The sequence below is a fragment of the Oncorhynchus clarkii genome, chromosome 18, assembly GCF_045791955.1.
Source record: "Oncorhynchus clarkii lewisi isolate Uvic-CL-2024 chromosome 18, UVic_Ocla_1.0, whole genome shotgun sequence".
NCBI classification, from domain to species: Eukaryota; Metazoa; Chordata; class Actinopteri; order Salmoniformes; family Salmonidae; genus Oncorhynchus; species Oncorhynchus clarkii.
In genome coordinates, this window is record NC_092164.1 from 72669303 (window position 1) to 72685970 (window position 16668).

General features: G+C 44.2%; 1 protein-coding gene across 1 annotated transcript; it reads right to left on the reverse strand.

The window, feature by feature from the left end:
• Positions 1 to 3984: 3984 nt before the first annotated feature.
• On the reverse strand, positions 3985 to 16397 carry LOC139373884 (tissue alpha-L-fucosidase-like). The gene is made up of 8 exons (XM_071114981.1): positions 15730 to 16397; positions 14999 to 15133; positions 13833 to 13970; positions 13473 to 13578; positions 12352 to 12552; positions 8646 to 8836; positions 7700 to 7799; positions 3985 to 6837 (listed from the first exon to the last, which is right to left on the reverse strand). The coding sequence occupies exons 1-8, from the start codon at positions 16089 to 16091 to the stop codon at positions 6706 to 6708; spliced, it is 1365 nt and encodes a 454-aa protein (XP_070971082.1). The 5' UTR covers positions 16092 to 16397; the 3' UTR covers positions 3985 to 6705.
• Positions 16398 to 16668: the final 271 nt, after the last annotated feature.

Below are 16668 nucleotides of genomic sequence, written 5' to 3' on the forward strand. Positions count from 1 at the left end.
ATGGCACACTGTGAAGTGGTTTACCCAACACAGAATGTAACACGGTCCACCTTGTAAACATTTTCTAATTGCTAATACTATGATTAATACTATTATAATTATTATAAAGCTATTTTTAGCGAGTGAAATAAAAATAAAAATAAAAACATGTCTGTGTCTTTCTTTGTGTGGATAATATAAGGAGCGGTCTACAGGTGAACTGTTAATGTCTCTCTCTCTCTCTCTCTCTCTCTCTCCCTCTTTCTTTCTCTCTCTCTCTCTCTCTGCCTCTCTCTCTCTCTCTGCCTCTCTCTCTCTCTCTGCCTCTCTCTCTCTCTCTGCCTCTCTCTCTCTCTCTGCCTCTCTCTCTCTCTCTCTTTCTCTCCCTCTTTCTTTCTCTCTCTCTCTCTCTGCCTCTCTCTCTCTCTCTGCCTCTCTCTCTCTCTCTCTCTGCCTCTCTCTCTCTCTCTCGCTCTGCCTCTCTCTCTCTCTCTCTCCCTCTGCCTCTCTCTCTCTCTCTCTCTGCCTCTCTCTCTCTCTCTCTGCCTCTCTCTCTCTCTCTCTCCCTCTGCCTCTCTCTCTCTCTCTCTCTGCCTCTCTCTCTCTCTGCCTCTCTCTCTCTCTCTGCCTCTCTCTCTCTCTCTGCCTCTCTCTCTCTCTCTCTCTTTGTTAATGTCACGGGGTTCTCTTGTGGTGAAGGAGAGGTGGACCAAAACGCAGCGTGGTGGTTATTCATGGTTTTTTAATGAAGACGCTATACATGAATAAACTAAAGAAAACAATAAACGTGAGAACTCAAAACAGTCCTATCTGGTGCAAAACACAGTGACAGGAACAATCACCCACCAAACACACAGTGAAACTCAGGCTACCTAAGTATGATTCTCAATCAGAGACAACTAATGACACCTGCCTCTGATTGAGAACCATACTAGGCCGAAACATAGAAATACCCCAAAACATAGAAAAACAAACATAGACTGCCCACCCAACTCACGCCCTGACCATACTAAATAAATACAATACAAAGGAAATAAAGATCAGAACGTGACAGTTAAGAGCCAGGTGAGGTCTTGTTAGTTTCCCGAAGATCATGTCTCCATCATGACTTCACCTTCCCAATAGACTAGACCTTGGGCTCGATTCAATCCGTATCGCAGAAGTTCAGCGCTATAGCACGATTGAGATTTAAAGGCAACGTTCCTGGGTTTGCTGAGACTGCATTCACAGTAAACGATGTTAGCTCAATGGAAAAATACATTTTCAATTGCGCTATAGCCCTGACCTTCCGCAATACGGATTGAATCAATCCCTGTGTGTGTGTGTGTGTGTGTGTGTGTGTCTGTGTGACGACATTTATTGGATATTTCAAACTTTTTTAACAAATCAAAAACTGAAAAATTGGGCGTGCAAAATTATTCATGTACATACTACCTAAATTGGCCCGACCAAACAGTGCTCCCACACATTGGCTAACCGGGCTATCTGCATTGTGTCCCACCACCCGCCAACCCTCTTTTTACGCTTCTGCTACTCTCTGTTCATCATATATGCATATTCGCTTTAACGATACCTACATACTACCTCAATAAGCCTGACTAACAGGTGTCTGTTTATAGCCTTGCTACTGTCGTGTCTTTGGCTATGCCGGATTAAGTGATATGACATGCTATTCTATAAAATCCTTTCTCTGTAATTAATATTAGCTGATTGAGCTGATCATGTAAATGTAATTAACTAGAGAGTCGGGGCACCACAAAATAATATTTATAGAGCTGTTATCTCCCTAATAAACTCTTAAAGACCTAGTAATATTTTACATCAATAGCAGTCAATATTAATCATCATCTTAATTCAGTCTCATCTGAAAGTAGTAAAATCTTCACAAACCCTGGCTAACAAGTTGAATCAGCAATACAAAATTGGGTTTCATTATTTATTTACTAAATACTTAACTAATCACACAGAATTACATATACACAGAATGAATCATAACTTGATTACAAACTACGTCATAAAGGCTAGGAGGTATCACTTCTGTCGTGAATAAGAGTTCAACGTTCATACCATTCACAATCAAAGCTCACGCTGAGGTTGGCTTCGTTCTGTAGTTATTATCTGAACCATTCTGACATCGTATCGTCATCCTAATGTACCCAGAACAGCTGACATGTTAGTCCTTTTAACATATGGACCGTCGTCCTCACGTCCTCGGAAGGAGGTTACATTTTCGTCAAGGCTTTATATAGTGGAGGGAGAAGGGTGTGTTTTCATAGTTTTATAACCCATGTCTCTTCACAGGGGCGGGCCACTGATTGAGCAGAGCCCTTACCTTATGAAAACCCAAATCTCCCATTTGGAAGCTAAAATTACATTTAATCTTTTCACCAATAATTTTATATTCAAACATTTAAGTTGCACAACATGTGAATCCGATAACTCTGATGTGTAGACTTTCCACTGTAGAGTTTATGTCATCTTATCATTGATGAGAATGTCTCAGATGACAACCGAACTGACATCATATTCATTAACTTCTTGAGAATACTTGACACGCAGACGTCCCAAGTATGCCCCTGGAAATGCAAATGCGCTACGCTAAATGCTAAATGTACTCGTTACAACTCAATCTTTGATCAAAATTCACAAGCAGGGTATTGAATTAAAGCTACACTCGTTGTGAACCTAGCCAGCAAGTCAGATTTTTAAAATGCTTTTCGGCGAAAGCATCAGAAGCTATTATCTGATAGCATGCACCCCCCAAAATGCCAGCTCGACACGTAAACAACAGATTTTGCGATAGCCGGCGCTACCCAAAACGCAGAAATAAAATATAAAACATTCATTACCTTAGACGAGCTTCTTTCTTGGCACTCCTATATGCCCCATAAACATCACTATTGGGTCTTTTTTTCGTTTAAATCGGTCCATATATACCCAAAATAGCTTTGTATGGAGGTTGTGTCATTCAGAAAAAAATCATCGTTTTTAAACGCTGCGTAATTTTTTAAAATTAAAAAAGTCGACGATAAACTTTCACAAAACACTTCGAAATCCTTTTGTAATCCAACTTTAGGTATTAGTAAACGTTTATAATCTATCAAAATGATTACAGGGCGATGTCTCTTCAATAGGTCCTCACTTCAAAAACAATGCCATCTGATCTCTCTCTAAACTGCATCCGGGTGAAGACTGGGAAACTGGAGGTCAGACAGATGTATTTTCCAACAATTAATTCAATTGAAAATTAGTACAATGGCGCCATCGTGCGGAATTTGTATGAGGTGCAGGCAGATTCCCATTAAATTCTGTTCTCTTTTAACAACTGGTGGAAGTGACTTATGGAAATTATTTTTTGCTTTCAGAGAGCAGTTTTTCTTGCGTTTTTCAATGAAACACACGATCTGTTATAGTCACAGCCGTGATTTAACCAGTTTTATAAACTTCAGAGTGTTTTCTATCCACACATACTAATCATATGCATATACTATATTCCTGGCATGAGTAGCAGGACGCTGAAAAGTTGCGCGATTTTTAACAGAATTTTCAAAAAAGGTGGGGGTAGAAGTAAGTAGTACCACTGCATGTGTTCAATTGTTCGGACCAGACACACACACAACTTTTTTCCTGCACCAGTGGTTAGAGCCTGTATTTCACTGTAAGGTCTACTACACCTGTTGTATTCAGCATTTCACTGTAAGGTCTACTACACCTGTTGTATTCAGCATTTCACTGTAAGGTCTACTACACCTGTTGTATTCAGCATTTCACTGTGAGGTCTACTACACCTGTTGTATTCAGCATTTCACTGTGAGGTCTACTACACCTGTTGTATTCATCATTTCACTGTCAGGTCTACTACACCTGTTGTATTCAGCATTTCACTGTAAGGTCTACTACACCTGTTGTATTCAGCATTTCACTGTGAGGTCTACTACACCTGTTGTATTCAGCATTTCACTGTAAGGTCTACTACACCTGTTGGATTCGACAAATACACTTTGATTTGATAGCAAAGGGGGTGTATGCATATGCACGCACCACTTTCCGTTTTATTTAATATAAAAGTTAATATAAAGTAATTTTTTTTCATTTCACATCACCAATTTGGACTATTTTGTGTTTGTTTACATGAAATACAAATAAAAATCCATTTAAATTACAGGTTGTGATGCAACAAAATAGGAAAAATGCCAAGGGGGATGAATACTTTTTCAAGGCACTGTAAACACATCCAGTATCTAGCAGGTGTCCCCCATCAGAACAAACTATCCCCTGGGGAGTTTACTAATCGCTCTGTTGGGTTCACGACAAATGATGCTCCTCAGAGACTAAACATGTTTGTTCAATTGTAAAAAAATAAATAAATAAATAAATAATAATAATTGATTGTTTAAAATTATAAACATTCCTTTTTGTCTCCTGTTAAGAAAGCACTTCAGTTAATCAAATATTTCTTTATTCAGTCATAATTTTTTTTTTTAAAAAGTGGCTTTTGTTTATTTCCATCAATTCATTTCATCATTAATTTCCTCCATCATCATGACATCTTTAAAACAGAAGCTCGACAGACACACATAAATCTTCACAGGAGAGGAACATAGAGTGCTTTCGGAAAGTACATTTTGTTACGTTACAGCCTTATTCTAAAAACAGTTAAATTGTCCCCCCCCCCCCCTCCTCAATCTACACACAACCAATAATGACAAAGCAAAAAACAGGTTTTAGACATTTTTACAAATGTAAAAATGTTTGAAACTGATATCACATTTACACAAGTTACTCAGTACTTTAGGTATGACGCTACAAGCTTGGCACATCTATATTTGGGGAGTTTCTCCCATTCTTCTCTGCAGATCTTCGCCCTGTCAGGTTGAATGGGGAGCGTCGCTGCACAGCTATTTTCAGGGTCTCTCCAGAGATTTTCGATCGGGTTCAAGTCCGGGCTCTGGCTGGGCTACTCAAGGACATTGAGACTTATCTCGAAGCCACTCCTGCGTTGTCTTGGCTGTGTGCTTAGGGTCGTTGTCCTTTTGGAAGGTGAACCTTCGACCCAGTCTGAGGTCCTGAGCAGGTTTTCATCAAGGATCCCTGTACTTTGCGCCGTTCATCTTTGCCTCAATCCCGACTAGTCTCCCAGTCCCTGCTGCTGAAAAACATCCCCACAGCATGATGCTGCCACCACCATGCTTCACCTTGGAAATGTGCCAGGTTTCCTCCAGACGTGACGCTTGGCATTCAGGCCAAAGAGTTCAATCTTGGTTTCATCATACCAGAGAATCTTGATTCTGAGAGTCTTTAGGTGTCTTTTGGCAAAGTGGGCTGTGATGTTTCTTTTACTGAGGACTTGCTTCCGTCTGGCCACTCAACCATAAAGGCCTGATTGGTGGAGTGTTGCAGAGATGGTTGTCCTTCTGGAAGGTTCTCCCATCTCCACAGAGGAACTCTAGACCACTTTCAGAGTGACCATCAGGTTGTTGGTCACCTCCCTGACCAAGGCCCTTCTCCCTGATTGCTCAGTTTCGCCGGGCTGCCAGCTCTAGGAAGAGTCTTGGTGGTTCCAAACTTCTTCCATTTAAGAATGATGGAGGCCACTGTGTTCTTGGGGACCTTCAATGCTGCAGAATGTTTTGGAGCCATTCCCTGGATCTGTACCTCGACACAATCCTGTCTTGGAGCGCTACGGACAATTCCTTCAACCTCATGTCTTGGTATTTGCTCTGACATGCTCTGTCAACTGTGGGACCTTATGTAGACAGGTGTGCCTTTCCAGATCATGTCCAATCAGTTGATTTTACCACAGGTGGACTCCAATCAAGTTGTAGAAACATCTCAAGGATGATCAATGGAAACAGGATGCACCTCAATTTCAAATCTCATAACAAAGGGTCTGAATAATTATAAGGTATTTCTGTTTTCCATTTCAATACATTTGCGAAAATGTCTAACCTTTTTTTTGTTGCTTCGTCATTAGAGAGTATGTGTAGATTAAATACTTTTTTTTAGTCATCAATCAATTGTGGAAAAAGGGAAGGGGTCTGAAAACTTTCCGAAATGATTCCGTCCAAATGAATAAAAAAACATTAAAAATCAAATCACAATAAACAGCAGAGTCTAACAAACACAAACACAAAAGCGTAGAAAAAATACAAAAATCACAGGAAAAATATGCATCTTTTCTCCTTTCTCCAAAGCTAAGCGAAGTTGATTCAACTTGTTTGTTCCAGAGGTTCTGAATTCTTTACAATGGTTTTGCTCCGCAGAACGTTTTATTTAACCTTTATTTTACCTTTATTTTACCTTTATTTAACGAGGCAAGTCGGTTAAGAACACATTCTTCTTCACAATGACGGCCTATCGGGGAACAGCTGGGTTAACTGCCTTGTTCAGGGGGCAGAACAACAGATTTTTACCTTGTCAGCTCGGGGGATTCAATCTAGCAACCTTTCGGTTACAAGTCCAACGCTCTAACCACTAGGCTACCCTGCCGCCCCAAATGCATCATTGAATTATATTCGATCATTTAAAATCTGGTGTCAACATGGCGCCAATTACACAAAGTTAGCCCAACTAATATCACATCACACTCATTCCGGGTCATTCTAAAAAATCTTCCAACATTTTAAAATACAAATGTATTAATTTCATTCCAACTAGTCTCGTGGAGTACCTTCACTGCTCACCAGTAGCTAAAGGCCTATTCAGGAGGCTGGTTATCACCCCAGATCACTTGACCCCATCCAGTTTGAGGATCCAGGCCTGGGCCGGGGTTGGGGGTAACTCAGGAAGGAGGATGATCAGACCCCGGGGGTGAAGAGGAGCCCATCTCAGAGGCTCTAGGTTCCCCAATAATGTCACCTGGGAGAGGGGAGAACAGAGAAGGAGAGCAGAGGAGAGCAGGGGAGAGAAGAGAAGGAGAGCAGGGAAGAGAAGAGAAGTGAGGAGAGGAGAGAAGGAGAGCAGGGGAGAGAAGAGAGGGAGAGCAGGGGAGAGAAGAGAGGGAGAGCAGGGGAGAGATGGAGAGAGGGAGAGCAGGTGAGAGAAGGAGAGCAGGTGAGAGAAGAGAAGCGAGGGAGAGCAGGTGAGAGAAGAGAGGGAGAGCAGGGGAGAGAAGAGAGGGAGAGCAGGGGAGAGAAGATAGGGAGAGCAGGGGAGAGATGAGAGCAGAGAAAGTCAGTGGCTAGGCGAAGACTTCACTTGAAATTATTCTTCATAAGGTCTGTGGCCATATGTCTGAAAGATCTCAGTGGGAGCGCTGATCTAGGATCAGTGTAGCCTTTTACATCATAACGTATCAGATTATATGGACAGATCCTAGATCAACACTCCTACTCAAACGCTTTGTGGATGTATGGACTCCATACATTACTGGAATTATAACAGCTGACATAACATTCACACCGTGGTGCTCTCTGCTGCGATAGGTTCAACTCCACTCACCGTGGTGCTCTACTGTCTCTGCTGTAATAGATTCAACTCCACTCACCGTGGTGCTCTCTGCTGTAATAGGTTCAACTCCACTCACCGTGGTGCTCTCTACTGCGATAGGTTCAACTCCACTCACCGTGGTGCTCTCTACTGCGATAGGTTCAACTCCACTCACCGTGGTGCTCTCTACTGCGATAGGTTCAACTCCACTCACCGTGGTGCTCTCTACAGCGATAGGTTCAACTCCACTCACCGTGGTGCTCTCTGCTGTGATAGGTTCAACTCCACTCACCGTGGTGCTCTCTACTGTGATAGGTTCAGACAGGTGGAATGTGTACACAGTGGGTTTCGTCATGAAGACAGCAAACACACTGGAGTATTTGGAGGTGTACCTACAACAAGAGAGAAAGGGGGGAACGAGAGAGAGAGAAATGAGGATGAAGGGAGCGAGAGAGGGGAGAGAGATGAGGATGAAGGGAGCGAGAGAGGGGAGAGAGATGAGGATGAAGGGAGCGAGAGAGGGGAGAGAGATGAGGATGAAGGGAGCGAGAGAGGGGAGAGAGGGGAGGATAAAGGGAGAGGGGGAGAGAGATGAGGATAAAGGGAGCGGGGGAGAGAGATGAGGATAAAGGGAGCGAGAGAGCGAGAGAGAGAGAGGGGGGGAGAGAGAGAGAGACAGAGAGAGAGATTAGAATGAAGGGAGCGAGAGAGAGAGAGAGAGAGAGATGAGGATGAAGGGAGCGAGAGAGAGATAGAGAGAGGGGGGGAGAGAGAGAGAGAGAGAGAGAGAGATGAGGATGAAGGGAGCGAGAGAGAGATGAGGATGAAGGGAGCGAGAGAGAGAGAGAGAGAGAGAGAGAGAGAGAGAGAGAGAGAGAGAGAGAGAGATGAGGATGAAGGGAGCGAGAGAGAGATAGAGAGAGGGGGGAGAGAGAGAGAGAGAGAGAGAGATGAGGATGAAGGGAGCGAGAGAGAGATGAGGATGAAGGGAGCGAGAGAGAGAGAGAGAGAGAGAGAGAGAGAGAGAGAGAGAGATGAGGATGAAGGGAGAGAGAGAGATAGAGAGATAGAGATATTCAACACATAACTTTTAAAGCCCTCCTTAGGAGATACCTTAGGAGTCAGTGAATCAGATGTGTTAATGCCAGGCTGAAACAAAACCCTGCATCCACTTGTATCCCCTCCATCCCTTAACAAACACTACTAGAACCCCCATCACCTCCCTCCCTCTCTCCTACCAGACAGGTACGGTGGCATTCTCAGTCTGGAGCCTCCAGGGTTTGGAGGAGTAGATGGCCTCTCCGTTGACCTCCAGCCAGGCCCCGATGCCCCTCAGCCTCTCCTCAAACACTGGGGGGATCATGCCGTCGGGGGTAGGACCCACATTCAGCAGATAGTTACCCCCCATGGCCACTGTTTGGACAAGGTCCTGGAGAGGAGAACAAGGAGGGTCAGAACATGCAGTCGGCCCAGACAGACTGCAAGGCATATGTATGAAGATGTACGTTCCACTGACATTAGGCGTCTCATTTCTAATCTAAATCACTGCAACCATACAGAACGGACAAAACATTAGGAACACCTGCTCCTTCCATGACAGACTGACCAGGTGAAATCTATGATCCCTTATTGATGTCACTTGTTAAATCCACTTCAAATCAGTGTAGATGAAGGGGAGGAGACATGTAGATGAAGGGGAGGAGACATGTAGATGAAGGGGAGGAGACATGTAGATGAAGGGGAGGAGTCATGTTAAGGAAGGATTTTTAAGCCTTGAGACAGTTGAGGCATGAATGTGTCTGTGTGCCATTCAGAGGGTGAATGGGCAAGACTAAATATTAAAGTGCCTTTTGAACAGGGTGTGGTAGTAGTGACCAGGCGCACCCGTTTGTGTCAAGAACTGCAACGCTGCTGGGTTTTTCACACTCCACAGTTTTCTGTGGGTATCAAGAATGGTCCACCAACCAAAGGACAACTTAAGACAACTGTGGGACATTTTGGAGTCAACACGGGAACGGTTTTGACACATTGTGGAGTCCATGACCCAACGAATTACCACCAGGTGTACTGTCTATACTAGTTACCACCAGGTGTACTGTCCATACTAGTTACCACCAGGTGTACTGTCCATACTAGTTACCACCAGGTGTACCGCCTATACTAGTTACTACCAGGTGTACTGTCTATACTAGTTACCACCAGGTGTACTGTCTATACTAGTTACTACCAGGTGTACTGTCCATACTAGTTACTACCAGGTGTACTGTCTATACTAGTTACCACCAGGTGTACTGTCCATACTAGTTACCACCAGGTGTACTGTCTATACTAGTTACTACCAGGTGTACTGTCCATACTAGTTACCACCAGGTGGGTGTACCGTCTATACTAGTTACCACCAGGTGTACTGTCTATACTAGTTACCACCAGGTGTACTGTCTATACTAGTTACCACCAGGTGTACTGTCTATACTAGTTACCACCAGGTGTCCCGTCTATACTAGTTACCACCAGGTGTACTGTCTATACTAGTTACCACCAGGTGTACTGTCTATACTAGTTACCACCAGGTGTACTGTCTATACTAGTTACCACCAGGTGTACCGTCTATACTAGTTACCACCAGGTGTACTGTCTATACTAGTTACCACCAGGTGTACTGTCTATACTAGTTACCACCAGGTGTTCTGTCTATACTAGTTACCACCAGGTGTACTGTCTATACTAGTTACCACCAGGTGTACTGTCTATACTAGTTACCACCAGGTGTACTGTCTATACTAGTTACCACCAGGTGTACTGTCCATACTAGTTACCACCAGGTGTACTGTCCATACTAGTTACCACCAGGTGTACCGTCCATACTAGTTACCACCAGGTGTACCGCCTATACTAGTTACCACCAGGTGTACCGCCTATACTAGTTACCACCAGGTGTACCGCCTATACTAGTTACCACCAGGTGTACTGTCTATACTAGTTACCACCAGGTGTCCCGCCTATCCTAGTTACTACCAGGTGTCCCGCCTATACAAATCAAATCAAATTTTATTTATACTAGTTACCACCAGGTGTACCGTCTATACTAGTTACCACCGGGTGTCCCGCCTATACTAGTTACCACCAGGTGTACCGCCTATACTAGTTACCACCAGGTGTACTGTCTATACTAGTTACCACCAGGTGTACTGTCTATACTAGTTACTACCAGGTGTCCCGTCTATACTAGTTACCACCAGGTGTACTGTCTATACTAGTTACTACCAGGTGTACCGCCTATACTAGTTACCACCAGGTGTACTGTCTATACTAGTTACTACCAGGTGTACCGCCTATACTAGTTACCACCAGGTGTACTGTCTATACTAGTTACCACCAGGTGTACTGTCTATACTAGTTACTACCAGGTGTCCCGCCTATACTAGTTACCACCAGGTGTACTGTCTATACTAGTTACCACCGGGTGTCCCGCCTATACTAGTTACCACCGGGTGTCCCGCCTATACTAGTTACCACCGGGTGTACTGTCTATACTAGTTACTACCAGGTGTACCGCCTATACTAGTTACCACCAGGTGGGTGTACCGTCTATACTAGTTACCACCAGGTCCACCGCCTATACTAGTTACCACCAGGTGTCCCGTCTATACTAGTTACCACCAGGTGTACTGTCTATACTAGTTACCACCAGGTGTACCGCCTATACTAGTTACCACCAGGTGTCCCGTCTATACTAGTTACCACCAGGTCCACCGCCTATACTAGTTACCACCAGGTGTCCCGTCTATACTAGTTACCACCAGGTGTACTGTCTATACTAGTTACCACCAGGTGTACCGCCTATACTAGTTACCACCAGGTGTACTGTCCATACTAGTTACCACCAGGTGTACTGTCTATACTAGTTACCACCAGGTGTACTGTCTATACTAGTTACCACCAGGTGTCCCGTCTATACTAGTTACCACCAGGTGTACTGTCTATACTAGTTACTAACACGTGTACTGTCTATACTAGTTACTACCAGGTGTCCCGTCTATACTAGTTACCACCAGGTGTACTGTCTATACTAGTTACTACCAGGTGTCCCGTCTATACTAGTTACCACCAGGTGTACTGTCTATACTAGTTACTACCAGGTGTCCCGTCTATACTAGTTACCACCGGGTGTACTGTCTATACTAGTTACTAACACGTGTACTGAAGATGGGAATTAAAGAACTGATTGGGTCTCTGCTTGATACCAAACACCCCATAATATCTGTCCCTGTGCCCTCCCTAAATGGTGGCATTGAACGGTTCAGCAGACTGTTATCCCTCCATAACAGACTATTGCAGCTCTGTGGGTGTAAACATGTACTGACAATGTTGACACCTTCTGGAAAACAAAGCTTGTTTTATAAGGAGGATCCACCCAAATCATTTGTGTTCCTGGATCCTTTCACAGCATTATAGGGACTTATCAATGACCCGAGCCCAGCTCGGCTAATCCCTACCATTGTAACGCAGGTTCCTGGATCCTCTCACAGCATTATAAGGCTGCGTTGAGACAATGACCCAAACCCAGCTCGGTTAATCCCTACCATTGTGAACCAGAGTTGTCATAATGCTTAAGCAAATGTACATTACACCAGGGGCGATGGTAGACACAATGTAAGGCACCTAATTTATGTCTCCCTAAAAAAAATAAGGTGCTAAAAATAGCCCACGTGAACTTATGTAGCTTTAGAAACAAGGTTCATGAAATCAATAATTTACTAGTAACAGATGACGTTACTAGTAACAGATGACGTTCATATTCTCTGAAACTCACTCAGATGACACCTCAGATGACACCTCAGATGACACCTCAGATGACACCTCAGATGACACCTCAGATGACACCTTTGGTTACCTGACTAGTGTACAGGGGTGAATCAGTGCAGTACGTGGGTTCTCTCTCACCTGTACGATACTGGGCAGATCCATCAGTTCAGAGAGCCTCATGGTCCTGCGGTAACCCCAGGACTGTGTGTCTACAGACTGACACTTCTCCCACTTGTGTTTGGGCAGCTCCCCAGGGGTGTATTTGTCTGCACAGTTATAGTAGCCACCGTGTTTACAGTAACACCCCGCCCCCCACCTGTCATTGGTCACGATCACATCCTGGAGGGGGAGGGGTGATACAAATGACAGCCAATCAGAGGCAGATTCGGTCACTATAACACACATATTTCACGGTGGTTACTCATTTAAATTCATCCATAGACTGGACTGCACACTGAAAATATATCTGTTGTTCCCCAGTCCCCAAACCCTTGTCCAGGATATCAGTAACCTCTGCAAATTACAGGGTGTACATTACTTTGTTTTACAGTCTAGCGCTAAAATACCTGATTCAACTAATCATCAAGGCCGTGATTAGCTGAATGAAGTATGTGCTGGGTTGGAATGAAAACCTGCCACCACTACCGTAGGTCTCCAGGACCAGACTTGGTAAAACACTGCCCTAGAAGTTAATAGGTCTTTAACGTTCCAAACAGAACCCTATATAGTGCACTACTTTAGACCAGAGCCCTATGGAACCCTATTCCCTATATAGTGCACTACTTTAGACCAGAGCCCTATGGAACCCTATTCCCTATATAGTGATCTACTTTAGACCAGAGCCCTATGGAACCCTATATAGTGCACTACTTTAGACCAGAGCCCTATGGAACCCTATTCCCTATATAGTGCACTACTTTAAACCAGAGCCCTATGGAACCCTATTCCCTATATAGTGCACTACTTTAGACCAGAGCCCTATGGAACCCTATTCCCTATATAGTGATCTACTTTAGACCAGAGCCCTATTCCCTATATATAGTGCACTACTTTAGACCAGAACCCTATTCCCTATATATAGTGCACTACTTTAGACCAGAACCCTATTCCCTATATAGTGCACTACTTTAGACCAGAACCCTATTCCCTATATAGTGCACTACATTAGACCAGAGCCCTATAATAGTGCACTATGTAGGAGAATAGGGTTTCATATGGGACGCGAACGACCTAGGTGACGATGGGTAGGAAGTCCTCACTTTAACGGGACTGTCGTTGTAGAGCCAGGCCAGGAATTCTGTTGAGTTCCAGTAGGTGTCAGGAGCTTCCCAGTCCCCATCAGACCAGATCAACTCTGGCTTGTAGCTGGACCACAGGAGAGACCGGTGAGGGGAAAATGAGTGAAGGGGTATCTGAACAAAAGCTATGTTTGTGTCATATATGGTCATCTAAGCCCAGCTATAAGACCTTTAGCCCTGTTTTACATATATATGACGGAGATATACTATGTTGTAAGTCTACTGTGCCCTCCATCTCAGCCATAATAATATAAAAAATATATTTATATAAAAATGTGTTTTTTTTAGTATCCACAGTAGACCTATTCTGGCCTAAATTACCTTAGGACCATGTCATAAAGCTCAGGCAGAAGTTTTTTCAAGACAAAGTCCTGTGTCGTGAAGTTGTGTTTCTTGTCTGCCAGGTAGAGGGGGTTGAACCATTCATACAGGGAGTTATAGAGTCCATAGTGCAGCGACCTGTGAACAGACGAGCACAAAAAACAACAGCTGATACTGGGACGGATAGGGAACTGTCGAGAGACAGCAGCTGATACTGGGAGAGATAGGGAACTGTCAAGAGACAGCAGCTGATACTGGGAGATATAGGGAACTGTCAAGAGACAACAGCTGACAGATAGGGAACTGTCAAGAGACAACAGCTGATACTGGGAGATATAGGGAACTGTCAAGAGACAACAGCTGATACTGGGAGATATAGGGAACTGTCAAGAGACAACAGCTGATACTGGGAGATATAGGGAACTGTCAAGAGACAACAGCTGATACTGGGAGAGATAGGGAACTGTCAAGAGACAACAGCTGAGAGATTGGGAACTGTCAAGAGACAACAGCTGATACTGGGAGATATAGGGAACTGTCAAGAGACAACAGCTGATACTGGGAGAGATAGGGAACTGTCAAGAGACAACAGCTGATACTGGGAGAGATAGGGAACTGTCAAGAGACAACAGCTGATACTGGGAGATATAGGGAACTGTCAAGAGACAACAGCTGAAAAAGGCTTTATGAAATACATTGGATTGAATACAGAACTACCTCTGCTGTCAGCTACAAGCCTGTGCTTATTATAAACACAGCACATTACAGCTGACTCTCCCCATACAACAACTAGGACAGTACTACGTAAAACCCAACACAGACCGGTGTCTATAGACAGTTTCAACCCTTCTCTAGGTGCCTTAGCTAAGACTACAGCATTCAACGCCTGGATAGGTATTTTACGTATTAGCTAAGCACATCACTTTGTTATAGCAATCTGGTGCCCAACGGCACGGTCGATGACGTGGCATGCAACCATTGGTTGATGCATGCAAAGTCTGAGCAGGGGTTACACCCCCCAACCACCAGTAACATTATCCAATTAAAATTAGGTGAAAACATGCACACACACAAAAAAAAAACTGTCCTCAGATCAGCATCTATTAATAACTTCAACCCCTCTCTCTTTCTCTGTCTGTCAATCGGGTGCCTTGTTAAAATCCTACCTGTTGCGTACGGCCTCTGCCAGGTCTCCCACCAGGTCTCTGTGTGGTCCAGTGTCCACAGAGTTCCAGTTCCACGAGTAGGAAGAGGGCCAGGTAGTGAATCCTTCATGGTGCTTCGCTGTCAGAACCACATACCTGGAGATACGTGGGACAGGTAAAGACTGGGGAAAGACCTGGAGCCTTTAAAATTATAGGATGTAATACTGTCAGAACCACATACCTGGAGATACGTGGGACAGGCAAAGACTGGGAAAAGACCTGGAGCCTTTAAATTAAAGGCTGTAATTGTAACAGTATAACTTTAGACCGTCCCCTCGCCCATACCCGGGCGCAAACCAGGGACCCTCTGCACACAACAAGTGTCACCCTCGAAGCATCGTTACCCATCGCTCCACAAAAGCCACGGCCCTTTGCAGAGCAAGGGTAACCACTACTTCAAGGTCTCAGAGCAAGTGACGTCACCGATTGAAACGCTATTTAGCGCGCACCACCGCTAACTAACCTGGCCGTTTCACATCCGTTACATAATACTGTACTACAGCCTCTGTCAGACTGTGGTAGTGCACTTTCCCCATTTTAATTATATATATATATATATAAAAATATTGAACCTTTATTTAACTTGGCAGTGTTGCTGGGTCAATACCTACTTCCGTTTTTAAATCACTACAGATTGTGTTGCCTATTGGTATAAAACAAATATATAGGTATACAAACTGAATAAGACTTACTTTGCACCGGAAGCCTCGAATATGTCAGCCCAGTCATCCGGGTCAAAGAACTGGGCATGGAACTGGGGCGCGAAATCTGGATAGCTGAACCCGGGCGGGTAGTTATCCAGCATGTACTTAACACACTTCGTATCGGGTGGGTTTTGGCCTTGCCAATGCCACCAGAACCACTCGCTCTCGAACCCGGGGACTGAGAACACCCCCCAGTGGACGAAAATCCCGAACTTGGCTTCATCGTACCATGTAGGAAGCGGTCTTGCGTCCAAACTCTCCCAGTTCGCTTGGTATCGCGTCCCGCTTGCTGGTATTGCTATCAGCAACGCGGCGAGCAGGAGACATACCCAGTTTGCCTGAGCAAACATTACTGTTAAAAAAACGGAGGCTTTATCAATGTGAAGGTTGCAACGTTAATAGAATACGTAAGTAGTTGTTCTATGAGTTTATTCCGGGTGAAACGGGACCGCGCGGTCTTTCTGCTGCGTCTACAAGCGGTGATATCAATAATCAAACTAACCCGCAACGTTTTATATCGGTTTACAGGCATAATCTACTGTAAAACATTATGAGGAAACTACCATTTCGTTATGTGCAGTAAATGTAGATCACACTGGTCCGTAAACTATCACATGACTGTGGTCATATGACTTGTGTTGAAACCTGTTCCGGGTAGAGCTTTGAGAAAAGCGATTTACCATCTCTATCATTTCCCTGTCTTGTCACCGCGCTGTGAACCGCGGCACATTGACGCATGTGATTGGTCGGATTATGTGAGGGAGCCAGGGGATTGGATGCATGTTGTAAAGAACCTCCCCTCAGGATTATAGTGGAGTTGAATGGAGAGGGATACCGTGCTCCTCTGAGTTTACAAAACATTATAAAGAGCAGCACGGTTTTTATCTAAAATGTTGTCAACGGAATGAGGTTGCTGTTACTTCCCGT